Here is a 21,828-nt window from a genome sequence, read left to right on the forward strand (position 1 = left end):
AAGTATGTTATTCCCATGCCCAAGGCTACATCACTTGCCAATCTGTGAAGAGACAGTTGTCTCTGTCCAACTAGAAAAAAATATTTAGACCCATTCAAAAACCCAAGGGACATTAATTTTCACTATCCATTTTAATTTGTAGGGTAAATTATTTGGCTAAAACTAACACATTTTAATATGTGTTAGGTTCATCAAGAAATAATCAGATTTTTATTTGTGGCCCTGAATTAAAACTACTTTAAATGTCTATGATTTGTCTTTCCTTTTTAACATTTAGTATCTTACTCACACTTACATAACATCTTAATTATCAAAGTCATTCCAAGCTTTTAGGAAATTAGACTGCCCAGCCAAATCTGACTGTATACCAAAGTTATAATTCCTAGTCTTTTAAAATTTTTACGTGAAGAGTTATACCTTTTTCCCATTCATATGCCTTTGTACCATAATCAAGCCATAGAGTTAACATTCGTGGCATTGACTGATATATGAACTGATTTCCATATTGTAGAGATCTGCAATTATATAGACAAGAAACACTATTAGCATAGCTGTCTTTTTTATATTAATTAAAATTTAAAGATTTAAACTACCACATACCCTTTTCACAAAAATTATAGTATCAATATTTCTTCCTAGAAGTTATTTTTGACTCCTCTGTCTCCTTTTTAGCTCACTTAGCTCTATATTGCCTGTACCAAAAACATGTACATACTGTATGTTTCCACTTATACAGAATTTGTACATTATACAAATTCTACTCTAATCAAAGTCTATCAATACTTCTTTCAATTTTTCCTTAGGATCTCTGTGTCTTCATTTGCATTCTTTGGCCATAAGCCTAGGTCAGGTCCAATCACTCCATTTCTGGGAAGTTATAATAATTTGGTCTCCCTAACTAAATACGTATTTCTGCCCTTCAATAAATTCCAGACTAACATTCCTGAAATTCTGGTTTTATCATGCTCTCCCCTTACTCAAAAACAGGAATCAATACCTACATATTAAAACTATATAAATGATTCTGCCTGGGATTCAAATACTCAGAATCTTTTATCTCCATAATTTTCCAATCTTAGCATCTTGCCACTCACCAGTATGCATCTTCCATCAAGTCTGGTTTCCGCACCATCCTACAAACCAACCACTCAACCCTGGTTCTCGTGAAATTTGTGAAAAGTTAAAGTTCTCTCCTTCTTGAATTATTTGGAGGCCTGGATATCAGTTTATTTTCAAAATAAATTTTATTGTGGTTAAATATATATAACATAAAATTTACCATCATAACCATTTTTAAGTGTACAGTTCAGTGGTATATTAATATGGTTGTACATTCACATTGTTGTGCAATCATCACCACCATTCCCCCTCCAGAACTTTTTTCATCTTCCCAAATTGGAACCCCATACTTATTAAACAGTAACTTCCCATCTCCTTCCCTACCCAGTCTCTGGCAACCACCATTGTGCTTTCTCTCTTCATGAATTTGACTATTTGATGTACCTCATATCAGTGGAAACATACAGTATTTGTCCTTTTTGTGACTGGCTTATTTCACTTAGCATAACGTCCTCAATGTTCATCCATGTTGTAGCATATGTCAGAATTTCTTTCCTTTTTAAAGCAGAATAATATTCCATTGTGTCTACACCACATTTTGATCAATTAATCTCCCAATGAATTCTTGCACTGCTTTCATGTTTTAGCTATTGTGAATAATGTTGCTATGAAGATGAATGTACAGATATCTTTTTGAGACACGCAGAGACAGTTTAATGATACAGAATTGCATTTGCCATTCTACAACTATAGAAGAAGTGGGGACTTTCTTTTCCTCTTCTTATTTTGTCAAGATTAATTTAATCAGAAATTAGGAGAGCTAGCAGGTTGGTTTTTTTTTTTTTTTTGAGAGACAGTCTCGCTCTGTTGCCCAGACTAGAGTGTAGAGGCACGATCTTGGCTCATTACAACCTCTGCCTCCCAGGTTCAGGCCATTCTCCTGCCTCAGCCTCCCAAGTAGCTGGGACTACAAGCACCCGCCACCACGCCCAGCTAATTTTTGTATTTTTAGTAGAGATGGGGTTTCACCATATTGGCCAGGCTGGTCTTGAACTCCTGATCTTGTGATCCGCCTGCCTCGGCCTCCCAAAGTGCTGGGATTACAGGCGTGAGCCACCACCGCGCCCGGCCGCAGGTTTTTTTTAAAGGTGCACAACATGATGTTTTTGGTTTTAAACACTTATTTATTTATTTAAATTGACAAATAAAAATTGTGTATATTTATTGTGCACATGTTTTGAAGTATACATTGTGGAAGAGCTAAACCAAGCTAATTCACACATGCTAATTATTTCACATACTTATTTTCTTGTGGAATAAAATCTATTCTCTCAGCAATTTTCAAATAAAACATTTGTTAACTATAGTGACCATGTTGTAGAGCAGATCTCTTTAACTTATTCCTTCTATTTAACTGAAGTTTTACGTCCTTTGACCAACATCTCCCCAACTCCTCACTACCCCAACCCCTGGTAATCACCATTCTACTCTCTAGTTCTATGAGTTCAACATTTTTAGATTCTCCATATAAGTAAGATAATTCAGTATTAATCTTTCTGTGCTGGGCTTATTTCACTTAGAATAATCTCCAGGTTCATCCATGTTCTCACAAATAACAGGATTCCTTCTTTTTTTAAGGCTGAATAGTATTCCATTGTGTGTGTGTGTGTGTGTGTGTGTGTGTGTGTGTGTGTAAGTATACATATATATGCCACATTTTCTTTATTCATTCCTATGTTGATGGACACTTAGTTTGATTCCACAGCTTGGCTGTTGTGAAGATGCTGCAATGAACATGGGAGTGCAGATATCTCTTCAACATATAGATTTAACTTCCTTTAGATATACACCCCATAGTGGGATGGCTACAGCATATGATATTTCTATTTTTAATTTTTAAGGAATATCCATATTGTTTTCCATAATGGGTCTACTAATTTACCTTCCCACCAACGGTGTATAAGGGTTCCCTTTCCCCATATCCTCTCCAATGCTTGTTATCTTTTGTCTTTTATATGATAGCCATTCAAACAAGTGTGAGGTAATATCTCATTGTGGTTTTAATTTGAATTTATCTGACGATTAATGATGCTGAACTTTTTTTATATACCTCTGTTGGTCACTTTTATGTCTTCTTTTAAACAATGTCTGCTCAGACTCTTTGCCCATTTTTTTAATCGGGTAATTTGTTTTCTTTCTTCTATTTTTATTTTTATTTTTTGAGACAGGATCTGGCTCTGTTGCCTGGGCTGGAGTGCAGTGGTATGATCCTGGCTCACTGCAACCTCCACCTCCTAGGCGCAAGCGATCCCTGTTTCAGCCTTCTGAGCAGCTGGGACTGCAGGTGCATGCCACCACACCCGAATAATTTTTGTATTCTTTTGTAGAGATGGGGGTTTCACCATGTTGCCCAGGCTGGTCTTGAACTCCTGGGCTCAAGTGATCCATCTGCCTCGGCCTCCAAAAGTGCCGGGATTACATGCATGAGCCACCGTGCCTGGCCAGGTGATTTGTTTTCTTACTATTAAGTTGTTTGAGTTCCTTACCTATTTTGGCTATTAACCCCCTATCAGATGTGTGGTTTGCAAATACATTCTGCCATTCTATAGTTGTCTTTTCACTCTGTTGATTGTTTCCTTGGCTATGCAGAAGTCTTTTGGTTTGTATAATACCATTTGTCTATATTTGCTTTGTTGGCTGTGCTTTTTGGCTCATACCCAAAAAAATTATTGCCCAAACCAATGCCATGAACCTTTTCCTCTAAGTTTTCTTCTAGTAGTTTTACAGCTTCAGGTCTTACATTTAAGTTTTTAAGCCATTTTGAGTTGATTTTTGTATATGGTGTAAGGTAAGAGTGTAATTCCATTCTGTTGCATGTGGACATCCAGTTGTCCCAACACCATTTATTGAAGAGACTATCCTTTCCCCATTGTGGGTTCTTGGCTCCTTTGTTAAAGATCAATTGACTGTAAATGCATGGATTCATTTCTGGGCTCTCTATTCTGTTCCATTGGTCTATGTAGACATTTTAATACTAATATTATACTGTTTTGATTATTACAGCTTTGTGGTATATTTTGAAGTCAGGTAGTGTAATGCCTTCAACTTTGCAGCTTTGTTCTTTTTTTTTTTTTTAGAGATGTAGTCTCACTCTGTCCCCCAGGCTGGAGTGCAATGGCACAATCTCAGCTCACTGTAACCTCCGCCTCCCGGGTTCTAAAGAAATTCTTCTGCCTCAGCCTCCTGAGTAGCTAGGATTACAGGTGCACGTCACCATGCTCAGCTAATTTTCTGTATTTTACTAGAGACAGGGTTTCACCGTGTTGCCCAGGCTGGTCTTGAACTCCTGAGCTCAGGCAATCCACCCACCTCAGCCTCCCAAAGTGCTATGATTACAGGTGTGAGCCACCACGCTCGGCCAGCTTTGTTCTTTTTGCTGAAGATTTCTTTGGTTATCTGAGGTCTTTTCTAGGTCCATACAAATTTTAGGATTTTTTTTCTACTTCTGTGAAAAAAGTTATTGGATTTTTTTTTTTTTTTTTTTTTTTGAGACTCCCAGGCTGGAGTGCAGAGGCATGATCTCGGTTCACTGTGACCTCCGCCTCCTGGGTTCAAGCAATTCTACTGCCTCAGCCTCCCTAGTAGCTGGGATTACAGATGCACACCACCATATCTGGCTAATTTTTGTATTTTTAGTAGAGACCAGGTTTCACCATGTTGGCCAGGCTGGTCTCAAACTCCTGACCTCAAGTGATCCACCTGCTTCAGCTTCCCAAAGTGCTGGGATTAGGGTGCAAGCCACAGTGCCCAGCCAGAATTTTTAAACAAAAAAAAAAAAAAAAAAAAAAAAAGGAAAGAAAGAAAAAGCTATTGGAATTTTGATAGAAACTACATTGAATCTGTAGATCACTTTGGGCAGTATGAACATTTTAATATTCATTCTTCCAATCCATAAACCCAGGATATCTTTCCATTTGTTTATGTCTTCAATTTCTTTTCATCAGTGTTTTATAGTTTTCTTTGTAGAGGTCTTTTGCCTCCTTATATTTATTCCTAAGTATTTTATTTTTTGTAGTTACTGTAAATGAGATTGTCTTCTTAATTTATCTGCAAGTAGTCTGTTGTCAGTGTATAGAAATGCTACTTACTTTTGTATGTTGTCTTTATATCCTGCAACTTTATTGAATTCACTTATTCTAATAGTTTTTTATTGGAGTCTTAGGGTTTCAGTATATAAGGTCATGTTGTCTGCAAACAGAAAAAAGTTGATGACTTCTTTTCCAATTTGGATGCCTTTTATTTCTCTCTCTTGTCTAATTGCTATGGCTAGGATTCCTGGTACTACACTGAATATAAGTGGCAAGGGTGGGCATCTTTGTCTTAACCTTAGAGGAAAAGCTTTGAACTTTTCACCACTGAGTATGATGTTATCTTTGGGGTTACCATACATGGTCTTTACTGTGTTGAGGTACATTCCTCCTATACATAATTTTTTGAAATTTTTTAGTCATAAAAGCATGTTGAATTTTGTCAAGTGCTTTCTCTGCATCTATTGAGATGACATGATCATATGGTTTTTGCCCTTCATTCTATTAACGTTGTATATCAAATATATATATTTGGATAGGTTGAACCATCCTTGCATCCTGGAATAAATTCCACTTGATCATGGTGAATGATCCTTTTAATGTGCTGTTGAATTTGGATTACTAGTATACCTTCTTCATGAGGCCTACCAGACTTTTGCAGCAATTCAATGCAAAGAAATACACTTTTGAAATCATAAAGCCAGTGGCTTGTGGCTTGACTTTTGACCTCCATGACTTCTGGACTTCTTTGGTTCACTTTTGGTATCTGGCTAACATAGCCATTCACATAGCTGAGACCAATTTATTTCACATAATAAATTAGCCTATGCCTGGCTAATTTATTTATTTTTTGTAGAGATGAGGTCTTGCCATGTTCTCCAGGCTTTTCTTGAACTCCTGGGCTCAAGCAATCCTTCCATTTCAGAAGAATCCCAAAATTCTGGGATTACAGGCATTAATCAACGTGCCCAGCCATATCTGATATTTACTACATTTATTTTGATTTTTTTTTTTTTTTTTTTTTGAGACAGAGTCTTTCTCTGTCACCCAGGCTGGAGTGCAGCAGCATGATCATAGCTCACTGCAATCTCTACCTCCTGGGCTCAAGCAACCCCCTTGGCTCAGCTTCCCTTGTAGCTGGGACCACAGGCGTGCACCACCTTGCCTGGCTAATTTTTGTATTTTTTTGGTAAAGATGGGGTCTTACCATGTTGCTCTGGCTGGTTTTGAACTCCTGCGCTCAAGCAATCTGCCTGCCTCAGCCTCCCAAATTTCTGAGATTACAGACATGAGCCATTGAGCCCAGCCTATTTTGAGATCTAATCTCACATTCTATTATGTACCATTATTTAAATGTTTTATGTATTTAAGGTTTCTATCCCTAATTGGATTGTAGATTCTTAAGGGCAAACATTAATATTTTAATCAGTAATAACACAATTATTCAGTCAGGGGATAAATATGTCTCAATAGCTAAGTTTACTCCCTTAAGCATACAAATATTTTATTTTAACTACTATGGATAGAAACAGGTTTTGAAATGTACTTACATTCCTGAAGGGTACTTTAAAAATACTCATTATACATAACAGTTTTATGCATATAGAGGACTTTCTATAACTACTTGTTTTAAAAGAAATGTGTTAAGTAAATTCTATATCCCAAGGCACATGATATATACTAAGACTAACAGCAAACAAAAGAAGCTATCACTCATTGTTCAAAAGAACTGGGCCAAGAGTGATGGCTCACATCTGTAATCTCAGTGCTTTGGGAGGCTGAGGTGGGGAAGATTGCTTGAGGCCAGGAGCTCAAGATCAGCCTGGGCAACACAGTGAGACCCTGTCTCTACAAAAAATTATTTAAAAACATAGTTGGGCATGGTGGCATGTGCCTATCGTCCTAACAACTCAGGAGACTGAGGTAGGAGGATCACTTGAGCCCAGAGTTCAAGGTCATAGTTACCTTTGTGTGACTGCACTCCTGCCTCAGTGACAGAGTGATACTCTGTCAATTAAAAAAATGATAGGGTACCTTTAGTCATTTTGCTACCCTAATACCATCAATGATGAACTAATATTGCTTTTTTTTTTTCCATTTTTTTTCCCTGTGACATAGCCCTCAGGAGATCCCGAGAACATATGCCCTTTTCTTTCTTCTTTTTTTCTTTTTTCTTTTTTTTGAGATAGGGTCTTGCTGTGTTATCCAGGCTGCTGTGCAGTGGTGCAGTCACAGCTCACTATAGCCTTGACCTCCCAGGTTCAGGTAATCCTCCCACCTCAACCTCCAAAGTAGCTAGGACTACAGGCACACACCACCACCCCTGGCTACAGATATTGCTTTAATTCCTGAAAATATTTAACTGAGAAGTCATAGTACCTCATAATAGGCAATTTTAACAGATTTATTGATCTGAAGATATCCTTCCATGTAAAGCAATAGTATATGAGTATGATAAGGAGAATGTATGGAATGATATTATTTCTTAGTAATTAATAATTTATAAAAATATAAACAGTAGGCCTGAGATTATACTACTTGACTATAATACACTGATATATGAAATTAAAAGTTATATTTCACCTATTAACTAGTTTAAGAATAAGTACTTTCTACAAGTCTTAATGTCAAAGTCATTTTCATATATATATATTATACTACTTCCTATTGGAATGGGCTAGAAGGAAGTATTCCACTGCAATTAAAAATAACCAAGAAGGCTGAGTGGGGTGGCTCACACCCATAATCCCAGCACTTTGGGAGGCTGTGGCGGGCAGATCATGAGGTCAGGAGTTCGAGATCAGCCTGACCAATGTGTGAAACTCTGTCTCTACTAAAAATACAAAAATTAACCGGGTGTGGTAGCACGCGCCTGTAATCCCAGCTACTCAGGAGGGTGAGCCAGAATCGCTTGAACCTGGGAAGCAGAGGTTGCAGTGAGCTGAGATCGTGCCACTGCACTCCAGCCTTGGTGACAGAGCAAGACTCTGTCATAAAATAATAAAAATAAAATAAAATAAAATAGAATAAAATAGAATAAAATAAAATAAAATATAAAATAAAATAAAATACTAATACTACTACTAATAATATATATAACCACAAAATGTGACATTTAGGGTCTTCTGGAATTCTACGACTGGGGACTCAGGGAATGAGGGTCTGGAATGGGAAGGATACTTAATTTGGTGCTGTTGAATTTTTAAAAAATCCATGCTGTAGTATTATAATATGTATATTGGTTTTAGTTCACAGTTACTGGCTCCTAATTCCTTGTTATGTCAGGGCACTTTAGACCTCAGGAAACAGAATCTCTCTCTATGAGCTTCTCCTGTCCTTCACTCACCTGCCCAAGGCAGGAATCTAATCTGACTGTGGGTCAAAAGATTCTCATCCCAGAGAGGATCCTGCCCCACACCCTAGAGGAAGGAATGCTACATAGAAAAGGCCAAGAAAAGTCTGAACAGACAGACCTTGCTGGGTTTACATTATGAGCTGTTTGTCCACTCACATTTCTACATGGTTGTCAATCATGCCCATGTAATAAAGACTCCACTAAAAACCCCACAGGACAGAGTTTGGAGAGCTTCCAGAGAGTTGAACACATGGTGGCTAACAGGAGGGTGACAAAGACCTCTTCCACGCGCCAGGAGGATGGCACACCCCATCTCCATGGAGACAGAAGCTCCTGTGCCGGACCCCTCCAGACGTTACCTTATCTATCTCTTCATCAGGCTGTTTATTTGCATCCTTAAAATATCTTTCTTAATAAACCAGTAAACAGGTTTCCCTGAGTTCTGTGAGCCACTCTAGCAAATTTATTGAACCCAAGAGGAAGTTGTGAGAACCCCAACTTGAAGCCAGTTGGTCAGAAGTTCCAGAGGCCCAGACTTGCAACTAGGGGAAGGAGGAGATGGTCTTGTGTCAACCTTTGAGGTATGACACTGTCTCCAGACACAGAGTGTCAGCACAGAATTGGAGGACATCAAGCTGGTGTCCACCGCTTGGTGTATGGGGAAAAAACCCCACATATCTGGTCACATAAGTCTTCTACTGTGTTGATGATTGCTGTGTCAGTGTGAGAGCAGAGGAATAACATGGTTAGAGAGAGTTTCCAAAACACATGCCTATATCACTTTTTTCATTTAAAAAGTTAGTTTTTAAAGTGAAGAAAAAACTTGCATAAAGGAAAAATTTACATCTTATCTAAGGTGATACACTGAATCAGTCATAAGCCAGAAAATACCTAGAATATGCTAAGACATGTGATAATAGTTTCAATATTAATAGTCATCCTTTCATATTTAATCTGCAAACATGCAGTTCTCATACTCACCTGCCAAAATGAAGAACTATATACCGGATGAGATCACCTTGCTTTTCCATTTTGTTGTCTGTGACCATGGGCATCAATTTGTCATAGTACTTGGCAAGGTAAAAATGCCCATCCTCCCATTCTGGCAGGCACGCGGTCACATCCTGTAAAAAAGAACATAGGATACTCACCTAAGGAAATCCCATGCTATGCTGGGAAGTAAAATATGAATAGATGAATACGGATCAAAGTATGTGACCTTTATCTAGGCGGAGCAAAGTCAAAAGCAGACTCAATCTTTGATGTGGATAAGGAATAGCTACCTTCTTATAAAGGTTTCCTCAGGAGGGCTGATTGGTTCTGATGGGTTGTCCACTGTCCAACATGAAATAGTGTTGGAAAAATTCGCAACTTAGGAGAAGAAAACTCCATTTATGTCACCACTTTAAAAGATACAGAAAAGTAGTGTCTGGATGGGTTAAAGTTTTTTTATATATAAATATGTGTGTGTGTATATATACACATGTATCATGAAAGGCATTTTTAAAAATCCTCAAAGCAGAAGTAATATCAAGTCTCTAAAGAGGGTAGGACTTTAAAAAGCATAAAAATTATGGTAAAATTAAAATCACATATCTTATTTTTCTCCAAGATCTCTCACAAGTTATTGCCCTTTCTCTCAACGCCTTCAGAAGCAGGCTTCTAAAAAGAATTCTCCACCTCACATTGATTCCTAAAACTATGTCTTTTCAGCTTCACTCCATTAAGGAGCTCCTCAAATCCAAGAGATATTTTACAATTCTGATCTCATTTGAACTCTCTTCAATATGTTTCTGGTGTCCAAGTCACGTATTTCAAATGCTTTCATCCCTTGACTTCTGTGAGGCCACCATCTTCCAAGTTTTCTCCTCTCTTTCTGGTCACTCTCACTTAGTCTCCTTTGTCATTTCTTCTTGCTGTTCCTGCCTTAAATATTTGTGTGGTTTATTAATTTTTAATATGACATTAAATGTGATGGGAAATACACAGGATCACTAACAGTTTTTTTTTTTTTTTTAAATTGAAGCTCCACTTTTCATCTAAAGAAGTTTGAGAACATAGTTTAGACCAGAAATCTTAAGTGAGATCTTGAGTTTCTACTGACTTTAATCTTGAGACTCTACAGACACAAACCTGCCTGGGAATAGAGGACAGAATGACATGATTAGATGTGTGGTACATGCTAGGTTCATGTACCTAACCAGCCACACAGGGTAAGGGCTGCCAGAAAAACATATTAGTCAACCTAGTCTTTCCTTCCTTTCTTCCTTCCTATCTGTCTTCCTGCTTTCCTTTCTTCCTCCTTCCCTAACTTCCTTCCTCCTCCCTCTCTCGTTTCAGCTTAGATTTTAAATATTTATTTTGAAAAGTAAAATTCATATAGTGAAAAATACACAAATCTCAAATTTACAGCTTGATCAATTATCACAAAGTAATTACCTTTATATAAAAGCTCCTTCCTCCCTCCCTCCCCTCTCTCTCCCCCTTTTTAGTTAAGATTTTTAAGTTTTATTTTGAAAAATAAAGTTTATATACAGAAACATACACGAATCTTATGTATACAACTTGATTAATTATCACAAATTGATCAGCCTCATACAAGAACTCCAGGAGTTTTGTTTTACCTGTTTTTGAACTTTTATATAAATAGAATCATACTATAATAATTATTATTGGTTGGGCATGGTGGCTTATGGTTGTAATCCCAGCACTTTGGGAGGCCGAGGTGGCGGATCACGAGGTCAGGAGATAGAGACCATCCTGGCTAACACAGTGAAACTCCGTCTCTACTAAAAATACAAAAAAAAAAAAAATTAGCTGGGCGTGGTGGTGGGCGCCTGTAGTCCCAGCTACTTGGGAGGTGGAGGCAGGAGAATGGCATGAACCTGGGAGGTGGAGCTTGCAGTGTGCCGAGATCGCGGCATTGCACCCCAGCCTGAGTGACAGAGTGAGAACTCTGTCTCCAAAAATGTATATATTATTATTAGAGACAGGGTTTTGCTCTGTTGTCCTGGCTGGAGTGCAGTGGCATGCTCATGACTCCCTGCAGCCACGACTCCTAGTCTCAAGGCGATCCTCCCTCCTCAGCCTACGGAGCAGCTGGGACTACAGGCATACACCACCACACCCAGCTAATTTTTGTATTTTTTTGTAGAGATGGAGTTTTGCTATGTTTCCTAGGCTGGTCTTGAACTCAGCTCAAGCAATCTGCCTGCCTCGGCCTCCCAAAGTGCTGGGATTATAGGCATGAGCCACCACGCCCGGCCCTACATGTATTATTTTTTATCTGGCTTATTTCACTCAACATTTCATCTGTGATATCAATCCAAGTTATTGCATATAAATTTGGTTTACTATATAGTATTCCATTATAAGAATATGCTACAACATATTTATCCATTCTATAATTGATTGCCATTTGGATTACTTCCAAAATAAAATCGACAAATAATAATGTTATAAACATTCTTGTATATATCCTATGGGGACATGCTGGGTCATATTCCAGATATGAACCTCTAATGTATTGCAAATATCTTCTAATCTGCAGCTTGCCTCTAACTCACAATGGTATCTTCTGATAAAGAGAAGTTATTGTTTATATTATAGTGTTTTTGTAATGTTTAAGAAGTCCTGACCTAGATTAGCAATCTACCTCGTTTACTTTTGTTTATAGTGGGAAGAAGGGATCAAGTTTGATTTTTTGTTTTCCTGTAGGATACCCAAGTGATACAACAACATTTATTGAAAAGACTATTTTGGTTATTCACAGTTTGCCCCTCCAGATAGATACACTTGCCAACTTTAGCCTTTTCCACTCTGCTCAGTGCCCCAGGACATTGAAATTGATGATTTATATTAATGGGCCTGTTTGCCCTCTGGCTTCCTGTGAACTTCAATCAATGGAAGGTAGTAACAGATTAGAGGGTGAGGAGGAGAGTGAGGTTAAGTTCTTTATACCTGCTGGTTTCCTTCCTGCTGGGCTGCAGTTGACAGTGGTTGTGTTTCTTTCCCTAAGGTTAAGTTCTGGTCCGATGGTCCTTTCCTACAAATTTAGCTCCCTTTATAGGTTCCAGTAAATGCTCTATCCTTTTACTCCTTCAGGTCTAGAGTTAGCAACAACTCTCTGTTGTTGCTAGCCATGGGGTACTTTCACCATCCTTTGTTAATTTCCCTTAATTTAGTTTTTCATTAAACTCTCTCCAATTACTTCTTTTGATTGGGCCAACTATTTTCTCCCTGCACCTGACCTCACACAATATAGTAAAGAGCATCTCAGATAGATTGGAGGTTACTAGGAGATATGACAACTAATGCTATATGGAATCCTCAATTCTAGACAGAAAAAGGACACTATTGGGAAAACTGGTGAAATGTGGTCTACAGATAGTTAACAGTACTGTTTATCAATGTTAATTTCCCACTTCTGATACTATAGTAGTGTAAAATATTAAAATTAGGGGAAACATGCTAAAGGGTAGATATGGAAATTCTCTATACTACTACCAACTTTTTAAAAGTCAAAGATTATTTCAAAATAAAACTGAAAAAATTAAAGGTGACAGAAAAGCTTCTTGGTTATTCTTGGACTTTATGTTTCCACAGAAATTTTAAATTCTAATTTTCAATTACCTGTTAGCATTTGATGAGAACTGCATTAAACCTCTAGGTGAATTTGTAGAGAAATAATTATATTATTGAGTCTTCCCATTCATACATGTATTCTAGCTACCAATTTATTTAGGTCTTTTTTACTTCACTCAATTTTAATGTTTTAATTTTTATTTTCTGGAGAGGTCTTGTGTGCAATTTAATCTTAGGCATTTCATTATTTTTATTGCTATCCTAAATGATATCTTTAAAAATTTTAGGCTGGGCATGCATGGTGGCTCACAACTATAATCCCAGCACTTTGGGAGGCAGAGATGGGAGGATCAGTTGAGGCAGGAAGTTTGAGACCAGCCTTGGCAGAACAGCAAGACCCTGTCCCCACAAAATAAAAAATTAGCTTGGTGTGGTGGCATATGCCTGTGATCCCAGCTACTTGAGAGGCTGAGGTGGGAGGATCACTTGAGCCCAGGAGGTTGAGGCTGCAGTGAGGCATAACCATGCCACTATACTCCAGCCTGGGTTGACAGACCAAGACCCTGTCTCAAAAATAAAATAAAATAAAATTTTAAATCAACTTTCTTAAGACAGAACTTTCATACAATAAAATTTACACATTAAGTACAAATTGGTAACTTTTGACATATATACACCCATGGAACCATCATTCCAGTCAAGAAAATGAACATTCCTAACTCTCTCGAAAGTTCTTACGGGCGCCCACCCTTGCCATCACTCTCCTGCCAACTACCCAGGCAACTACTGATATTTCTATTCATATACATTAGTTGTACCTGTTTTAAAATGTCACATAAATGAAATCATATAAGCACGTAGTCTGTTATGTCCCTCTTCTTTCATTCAGCATATCTATGACATTAATCCACCTTGTTGCGTGTACCAGTAGTTCATTTCTTCTTGTTGTAGGGTAGTATTCCATTATATAACTGTGCCACAGTTTGTTTACCCATCTTCTCTGGATGGCCAGCTGGTCTATCTCCAGTTTTTGTGACTAAAGCTACTATAAACATTTGTGTACAAGTCTTTTTATTGACATATGTAATTGTTTCTGTTGGATAAACATCTAAGAATGGAATGGAATATGGTAGATTTAACTTTTTATAGTCCCACCAGGTGCATTTATTGCATTAACAGGTATTGCTAGTCTTTTAGACTTCAGCCATTTCAGTGTATAATGTGTTATTTCATTGTGGTTTTAATTTGCATCTTCCTAATGACTAATGATGCTAAGCGTCTTTTCATTTGCTTTTTGGCCATTTGCATATATTCTTATGAAGTGTCTTTCCAATACTTTTGCAGATCTTTATTTCTTTTTTTAATAGACAAAGTTTCACTCTAACTCAGGCTGGAATGCAGTGGTGCCATCATAGCTAACTGTAACCTCAAACACCTAGGCTCAAGTGATCCTCCTGCTTTAGCCTCCTGAATAGCTAAGACTATAGGCATTCATCGCTATACCCGGCTAATTTTTATTTTTGTAGAGACAGGTTCTCACTATATTGCCCAGACTGGTCTTGAACTCCTAGCTTCAAGCAATCCTCAGGCCTTGGCCTCCCAAAGCACCGGGATTACAGGCCTGAGCCACTGTGCCTGGCCTCACAGATTTTTAAATTGTCTTGCTAAGTTGTAGGGTTCTCTATAATTTAGCTACAAATCCTCTGTCATATAGGTATTGCAAGTATTTTCTCCAAGTCTATGGCTTACACCTTTTCATTTTCTTAACTGTCTTTCTTAGAAAAGGTTTTAACTTTGATGAAAATCTAATTTATCAGGATTTTTTTAATGCTTAATGCTTTGTGTGATCTAAGAAAACCTTTGCCTATCCTAAGGTTGTAAAGATTTTCTTCTATTTTTTCATCTAGAAGTTTATAATTTTAGCTTTTCAGTTTAGATCTATAATCCACTCTTTTTGAAGCAATTTTGTCTATGGTATGAGGTAGAGGTTGAAGAACATTTTTTTCTTCATACAGATATCCAACTGTTCAAGCACTTTTTGCTTGTAAATGGTATATTTTAAAATCTTTATTGGTTGTCATACAGAAGTAAAATCATCAGGCAATCTTGTTTAACTCACTCAATATTTTGAATAGTTTATAATATTTAGAATTTTCTACATATGTATTCATATCATCTGCAAATTTCCTACATTTTTTTCCTTGTCCTTGTATCTTTTACTTCTTTTTTTATTTAAAGATTGCCATTTGGGTAATATTTTAAAATGACAGCTCTATTGGGATATAATATAAAGTTCACAATTTTAAAGTTGTTTTTAGTATATTTACAGAGTTGTGTAACCATCACCACTATCAAATTCCAGAACATTTTCATCACTCCAAAAAAAAAATTGTACCAATTAGCAGTCACTTCCCAGACCCAACCTCAGTCTCTAGTACCCATTAATCTACCTTCTGTCTCTATGTATTTGCTTATTCTAGCCATTTCATGTAAGTGGAATCATGCAATATGTGGCCCCTTGGATCTTCATGCCATTCTACAGTAGTCAGCCTCTATTCTTTTCTCTACTCATTTCTGTCTACATCATGTATAGGCAACCAGAACAAGAGAGGAGGCTACTCTGGTCTTTATGACAGGAAATTAGGGGTGTACGCAGAGGAAACAGAACCTGAAAAGTTGGTAGTCTGACGACATCTCTCTTCCCTAACCCTGGCTTTAGTACCAGACAGAGATGGGAGAACTGGAATATCCACTATCAAATTCTGCTGTTAAGTACTGGTGAGTTTTTGTGTGCCTCTCACAAAGGCTTAGTATGTAAGTTGTTGCGCCTTACATACTAAAATAAATTCAGAAGATCTCTCCAACTGGAAAGGTGAAATTTACAAGTATGGTTTCAGAACCTGCCTCATTATCACTGCCCTTTAGGATAATATAGTTTTTAATGCAAATCAAGATTAGTTTCTTAGGTGGCATGACATCTTCTTGTAACCAAGGAACAGGAGCTGGACTCCTATTTATCTTCATCAGAACGCAACACTTCCTGGATCTAAAGATTAGCACTGTCTGTGCCATTTGCTTTGGCTCTTGGTCCCATTTAGGTCTTTCTTGTATTTCTGATTCCTCTCTCTTCTCATCATTCTCTTATTTTTGTTTATGTTCTTAAACTTATGGAGTCTATATACAACAGCTGTTTTTACATACTTATCTATAAATTTCATCATCTCTGTCATTTCTAGAACTATTTCTATTGATTTATTTTTTTCCTATGTATGGCTCAAATATTCTTGCTTCTTCATTCACATAGTAATTTTTTAATGGATGCTGGATATATTTTTATGTTGTCAAGTTTTAGATTTTGTTGTCTTGCTTTAAAGAGTGTTAGACTTTGATCCGGTAGGCAGTAAGGTTACTTGAAGATCAGTGTAATCCTCTTAAAGCTTGTTTTACTGCCTTTCTAGTATGGATATAGAGTAGTTTTTAGCCTAGGACTGATTTAGTCCTACTTCTAAGTTGTGGCTCTTTTAAGGTCTTTACTGAATGTTCCATATTATGCAATGAGGCCTCTCAATCTGGCTGGTGGACTGAATAACTCTCAATCCTGTCATCTGAATGAATCTCGATCCCATGTGAGCTCTGGAAATTGTTCTTATAGCTTCTGCATGTTTGTTGTTTCCCCAGCAAGTCTGTTATTCCTAGCTTGGCCTCATAGAATTCTGGATTATTCATGCGCAGGCTGGTATTCAGCCAACACAATTCCTATGCAGATAGGAACTACTCTGTTTAACATTTTTCTCTCAGTTATCTGTCCCACAAATTCCAGCCACCTGCTCTTTGCTTTATTATTTCCTTTCTTCTACTTTTTTTTCCTCCCCCTACTTTTTTAGTTCCTTTTTTAACCCGTTGGAATAGATACTTAGCTCATTAATTCTGAACCTTTATTTTCGTCAAATATATGCAAATAAAAATTTAAATCCCTTTTAAGAATGGCTTTAGCTGCACAGGATTTCATGTGCCATTTTTATTATCATTCAGTTCAAAGTACTTTTAAATTTCCACTGAAAGTTTTCATTGACCCATGGATTACTGAGAGGTATATCTCTTACAACACCATCTATATAAAGTTTAATACCTAGTCAAGAAGTTATAAATTGGTTTTGCTCAAAAATTTTCAGGCTAGGATGTAGTTAACTTTGAGACAGAGGGGGAGAATAGTGATTACTGGGGTGAAGGGGAGTGGGGTTATAGAGCTCAAATAATATTCTATTTCTTGACTTGGTGGCAGTTTCATGAGTATATTTATTTTGTGATAATTCCAATTACTTATGTTATATACTCACTGAAAAGTCAAAAAAATTTCCTGGTTATTTTTATACATATACTTTTCCATATAGACTTAAGTCATTTTACCCAGTCAACAAAGAGTTAACTGAAATTGCATTATACATATACTTGCCTTATATTTTTTCATAATGGCATTGCTTTCAAAGTTAGCTGTTTCTTCCATAAATCGGCCCACTAGTAGCATAGCTCGACCATGGATTAACATGTTCTTACCCTCAGGTGGGGTTTCATTTTCAGGAAAACATAATTCAACACCTTTTTGAAGAACAATTAGTGCCTGGTGAACATCACCCTAAAAGAAAAAAGGCAACAATAAGCCTTTTAATTTAAAAACATATTTCTATTTTCTGCAAAAGTATTAGTTCATTAAGTATGTTTTTGTACAAATCCACGTGTAATTTCATGTTTATCTTTTGTTTGCCTCTTACTAAAGTAAAATTCTAAAACTGAAACATTGCTTCATTTCATCTTATTCATTCATTTACTAATTAATTTTATAACTGTAGTTGGCTGTCTATATCCATAGGTTCCACATCAATGGATTCAACCAACAGTGGATAGAAAATATTAGGAATGGCTGGGCACAGTGGCTCACATATGCAATTCCCGTGCTACAAAGCACAGGCTGAGGTGGGAGGATTGCCTGAGGCCAGGAGTCCAAGGCATCAGTGAGCTATGATCATGCCACTGCACTGCAGCCTGGGCAACAGAGCAAGACTCTGTCTCTCTCAAAACATAAAACTTAAAAAAAAAAAAAGAAATATTATGAACAAAAAATTAAAAATAATATGAATAAGCAATACAAGTATAATAACTGTTTACAAAGCATTTGCACTGTATTAGGTATTATAAGTAACCTAGAGAAGTACACAAGAGGATGTCTGCAGGTTATATGCAAATACAGTGTATGCCACTTTATATAAAGGACTTGAGTATCCAGAGATTTTGTTATCCATGGAGAATCCTGGGACCAATCTCCCCATGGATATCAAGAAAGGACTATAATCAAAGTTCAGGGAACTGAAGACAATCATGAACAAATTAAAATCCCTGGCATAAAAAAGTTCATAGTCACATGAGGAAAGAAACTATGTGAAATAACAGCATATTTGCTAAGTGCTACAACAGAGGAATATACATCGGCATTATACAGGAGAGAGAAGAGTCCCTTAAACCTACCTGAAGAATATAGGAAAATGAAGGAAAACAGCAGTCAGGAAAAGTTATCAACAAAGAAAATTTGAATTAGGTTTTCAAGAATAAGTAGAAATCTTCTTGGCAGAGAATTTAGTGAAAGGCATTCTAGGTAGATGGAATAATTTTAATTGGAAGAAAAGCACATAGTCTGATTTTAGCTGAAGTTTAAAGGGTTTTTGAGATGGTGATGAATGACACTGAGGAAGTAGGCCAGGACTTGATCAGAAAGGGATTTATATAGTTCCTAGAGTTCAGGCTTAATCCTAAAGGTATGAAGAATACTTTGTAGGATTTAATCTTTTTGAAGGAGCAACATGATTCGATGTAGATTTTAGAAAGATCACAAACTGCAGTAAATGGTGAGATCCTAAAAAGGTTGTTAACATTGTTAGAGAATGTAAATAATAAAGTCATAAATTAAAGCAGTGGAAATAAATAAGAGGGAGAGGATTCAAGAGATATTTCTAAGGTTGAAGAACAAAGATTTAGTCTCCAGCTGGATGTGAAAAGTAAGGTTGCAGAAGGAATTTAAGATGATGTCCAGATTTCTGCTTTCGATGGGAGGATGGAATAAAGTCTTGTTCAGAAAAGTAGGAAACGTGAGAGGAGAAACAGGTATTGAGTATTAACAATAAATTGCATCTTGAATGTATTGAGTTTAAGGTATTATAATACATAGACTAGCACTAGCTCAATAAAATGACCAGGTACTGACTAATGCACACTGAATAAACTGCTTTCCCCTCTCATCCAGGAAACATCTCCTCTCCTGTCCTTTCTCAGCCACCACAAGTTTGTGTAACCACAAATGGCACCAACAATAGTTGCTAAGTATCAATTCCAGAACATGCTATTACTATTAGTAATGCCTATTACTAATTCTAAACTGGTGACTAGCCTGAGGAGAAATTTAAGTAATAGCCATTTAAATCTGGGTTATAGGCTGGGCACAGTGGCTCACGCCTGTAATCCCAGCACTTTGGGAAGCTGAGGCAGGTGGATCACGAGGTCAGGAGATCGAGACCATCCTGGCTAACACGGTGAAACCCCGTCTCTACTAAAAATACAATTAGCTGGGCATGGCGCATGTAGTACCAGCTACTCAGGAGGCTGAGGCAGGAGAATCACTTGAACCCGGGAGGCAGAGGTTGTAGTGAGCCGAGATCATGCCACTGTACTCCAGCCTGGGCGACAGAGTGAGATTCTGCCTCAAATAAATAAATAAATAAATAAATAAATAAATAAATAAAATAAATCTGGATCATAAATCTTGCAAGCAGTTCCAATGTTTAAAAAACCCCCTTCTCATTACTTTTGCTTTAATCTGAAGACTGCTGTGAACTTCTGTTCAGATGCTAGGCCCTTCCTGGCCAGATCAGAGCTGAATATTGACAGTAACACTGGCAAGTCCACAGAGAGCTAATTATCTGCCAGCGACTAAGTGACAGAGTTACATTCATTTAACCAACATTTACTGTATGTATACATACATAAGGTGAAAAATTAAGAGGTCGTTTTCCTCAAGGAAAATGTAAGATAGATGAAAACTGAAAGAACTCCACATTCAGCCTTGAAATGGGAAGGTATCTGGGGACTGTAGAGTAAAAAGAATAGTTACTTCCAGGCTATGGTAGATAACTAATGAAGAAAAGTGATAGAAAAGGAAGGTTCTTAATTTGGATTAGTTATGTTCTCTCAGTTGGCCTTTTAAGGAAGTACATAATTCCCAACAGAATATATATATATATATATATATATATATATCTGATGACATTTCCCTGGCCATTACCTTGGACCAGAGCCACTTTGCCCTTTCCACATACAGTTCAGCGAGTCGTGATTCCCCTGCATTAAGGAGAGCATTGTAGGCTGTCTGGTGGTGACCAGCCTTTCTAGCTACTCTGGCACTCTGCAGCCAGCATTCTCCAACCATTTCATCGTAATCTGGTCTAAAGGAAGTAACAACACATGGGTGAGAGAGACCACTGACAAGCGTATGCGACAACTTAACTTAAACAATTTAAATCTAGGTCATAAACTTTGCAAGTAGTTCCAATGTTTTGAAAACCCCTCTTCCTAACACAGAAACTTCTTCATATACTATTTCAAAGGAATTAATGATTAATTTGTTCAAAAAGACTTGACTTAATTTTCTTATAGTGCTCTGTTTTACCTATTATAAACCTTATTCTTGATTTTTATCAGTAAAAAACATATCCCCCAGATATGTATTTAACATCTTAAAAAAGAGAAAGAAATGGCGTAAAAAAGTGATTCTTAAGTTCTAGGTTCCTTTCAACCAGATAATGTAGCCCTGATAATTAAAAGTAGAAAAAGATAGATTCAGAAAGAAAATTAAGAAATACAAATACCCCCAAATAATATCCAAATACCAAATTCAAGATAAGTGACATTTTTAAAATAAAAGTAGTATGAGAAACCTTTTGTTGAGGCTTAGTAAAGCCCTCCGGAGAGCCAGGATAGGCTCCTTGGCTCTGTAGGAATTCTGGGTCATTTCTAGTCGAGCTACCCAGTTTAGAGAATCTTCTTGAGAACTGTCACCTGGAGAATGCTGGAAAAGTGGTTTGATGCTATGCTCCAACTCACACAACATGTGCAATCTGAAGATAGATAGAGCCTATGTTAAAATGTTATCATATTCAGCCTTATTAATCTCATATATAAAGCATGTACTTTGAATCAGAAATAAAGAATTTAAAATACACAGTTGTCTTTGGTAGAACTTTAATATATCCTTGCTAAGTAAACAATTATATTTTTATCTTTTCAAACTGAATGTAAACACCAATTTATGCTGGTTTATGTATTTAGTGCTTTAGCCAGACATGGTAGTGTGCACCTGTACTCCCAGCTACTCAGGAGACGGAGGCAGGTGGGTCACTTGAACTCAGAAGTTCAAGGTTGCAGTGAGCTATGATTATGCCTGTGAATAGCCACTGCACTCCAGCTCAGGCAACATAGCAAGACCCCATCCCTTAAAATAATAAGTAAATAAATAAATTAAATAAAATTAATTACATTAAAATTTTTAAAATAAATATTTAGGGATTTGCAGTGAATCCCAAATTCCTAATTAAATTGGAGAATGATGGATAAAACTAAATTCAAATGTATGAAAACCAAAACTTACCACCTCAATGAAGATAAAAGAAAACACGGATCCAGTATAAATCAACATGAGGT

At 37.0% G+C, this 21,828-nt stretch overlaps 1 protein-coding gene across 8 annotated transcripts in view; it reads right to left on the bottom strand.

Annotated features, from left to right (window-relative positions):
- Positions 1 to 21,828, bottom strand: part of ATR (ATR checkpoint kinase) — a 120,796-nt gene that overhangs the window by 20,221 nt on the left and 78,747 nt on the right. For 5 of the 8 annotated variants that reach the window (XM_045386839.3, XM_065540059.2, XM_005545995.5 and 2 more), the window contains 5 exons: positions 21,066 to 21,245; positions 20,414 to 20,573; positions 17,540 to 17,719; positions 9,484 to 9,626; positions 418 to 515 (listed from right to left, as the gene is read on the bottom strand). In XM_045386839.3, the coding sequence (XP_045242774.1) occupies positions 418 to 515; positions 9,484 to 9,626; positions 17,540 to 17,719; positions 20,414 to 20,573; positions 21,066 to 21,245 (761 nt within the window). Of the gene's footprint in view, positions 1 to 417; positions 516 to 1,162; positions 1,215 to 8,942; positions 9,216 to 9,483; positions 9,627 to 17,539; positions 17,720 to 20,413; positions 20,574 to 21,065; positions 21,246 to 21,828 lie in introns of those variants that run through there. The other 3 variants (XM_074031216.1, XM_074031217.1, XR_012430768.1) reach the window with 3 other exon arrangements.

Source organism: Macaca fascicularis, chromosome 2 (assembly GCF_037993035.2).
Source record: "Macaca fascicularis isolate 582-1 chromosome 2, T2T-MFA8v1.1".
In the NCBI taxonomy this organism is placed as follows: Eukaryota; Metazoa; Chordata; class Mammalia; order Primates; family Cercopithecidae; genus Macaca; species Macaca fascicularis.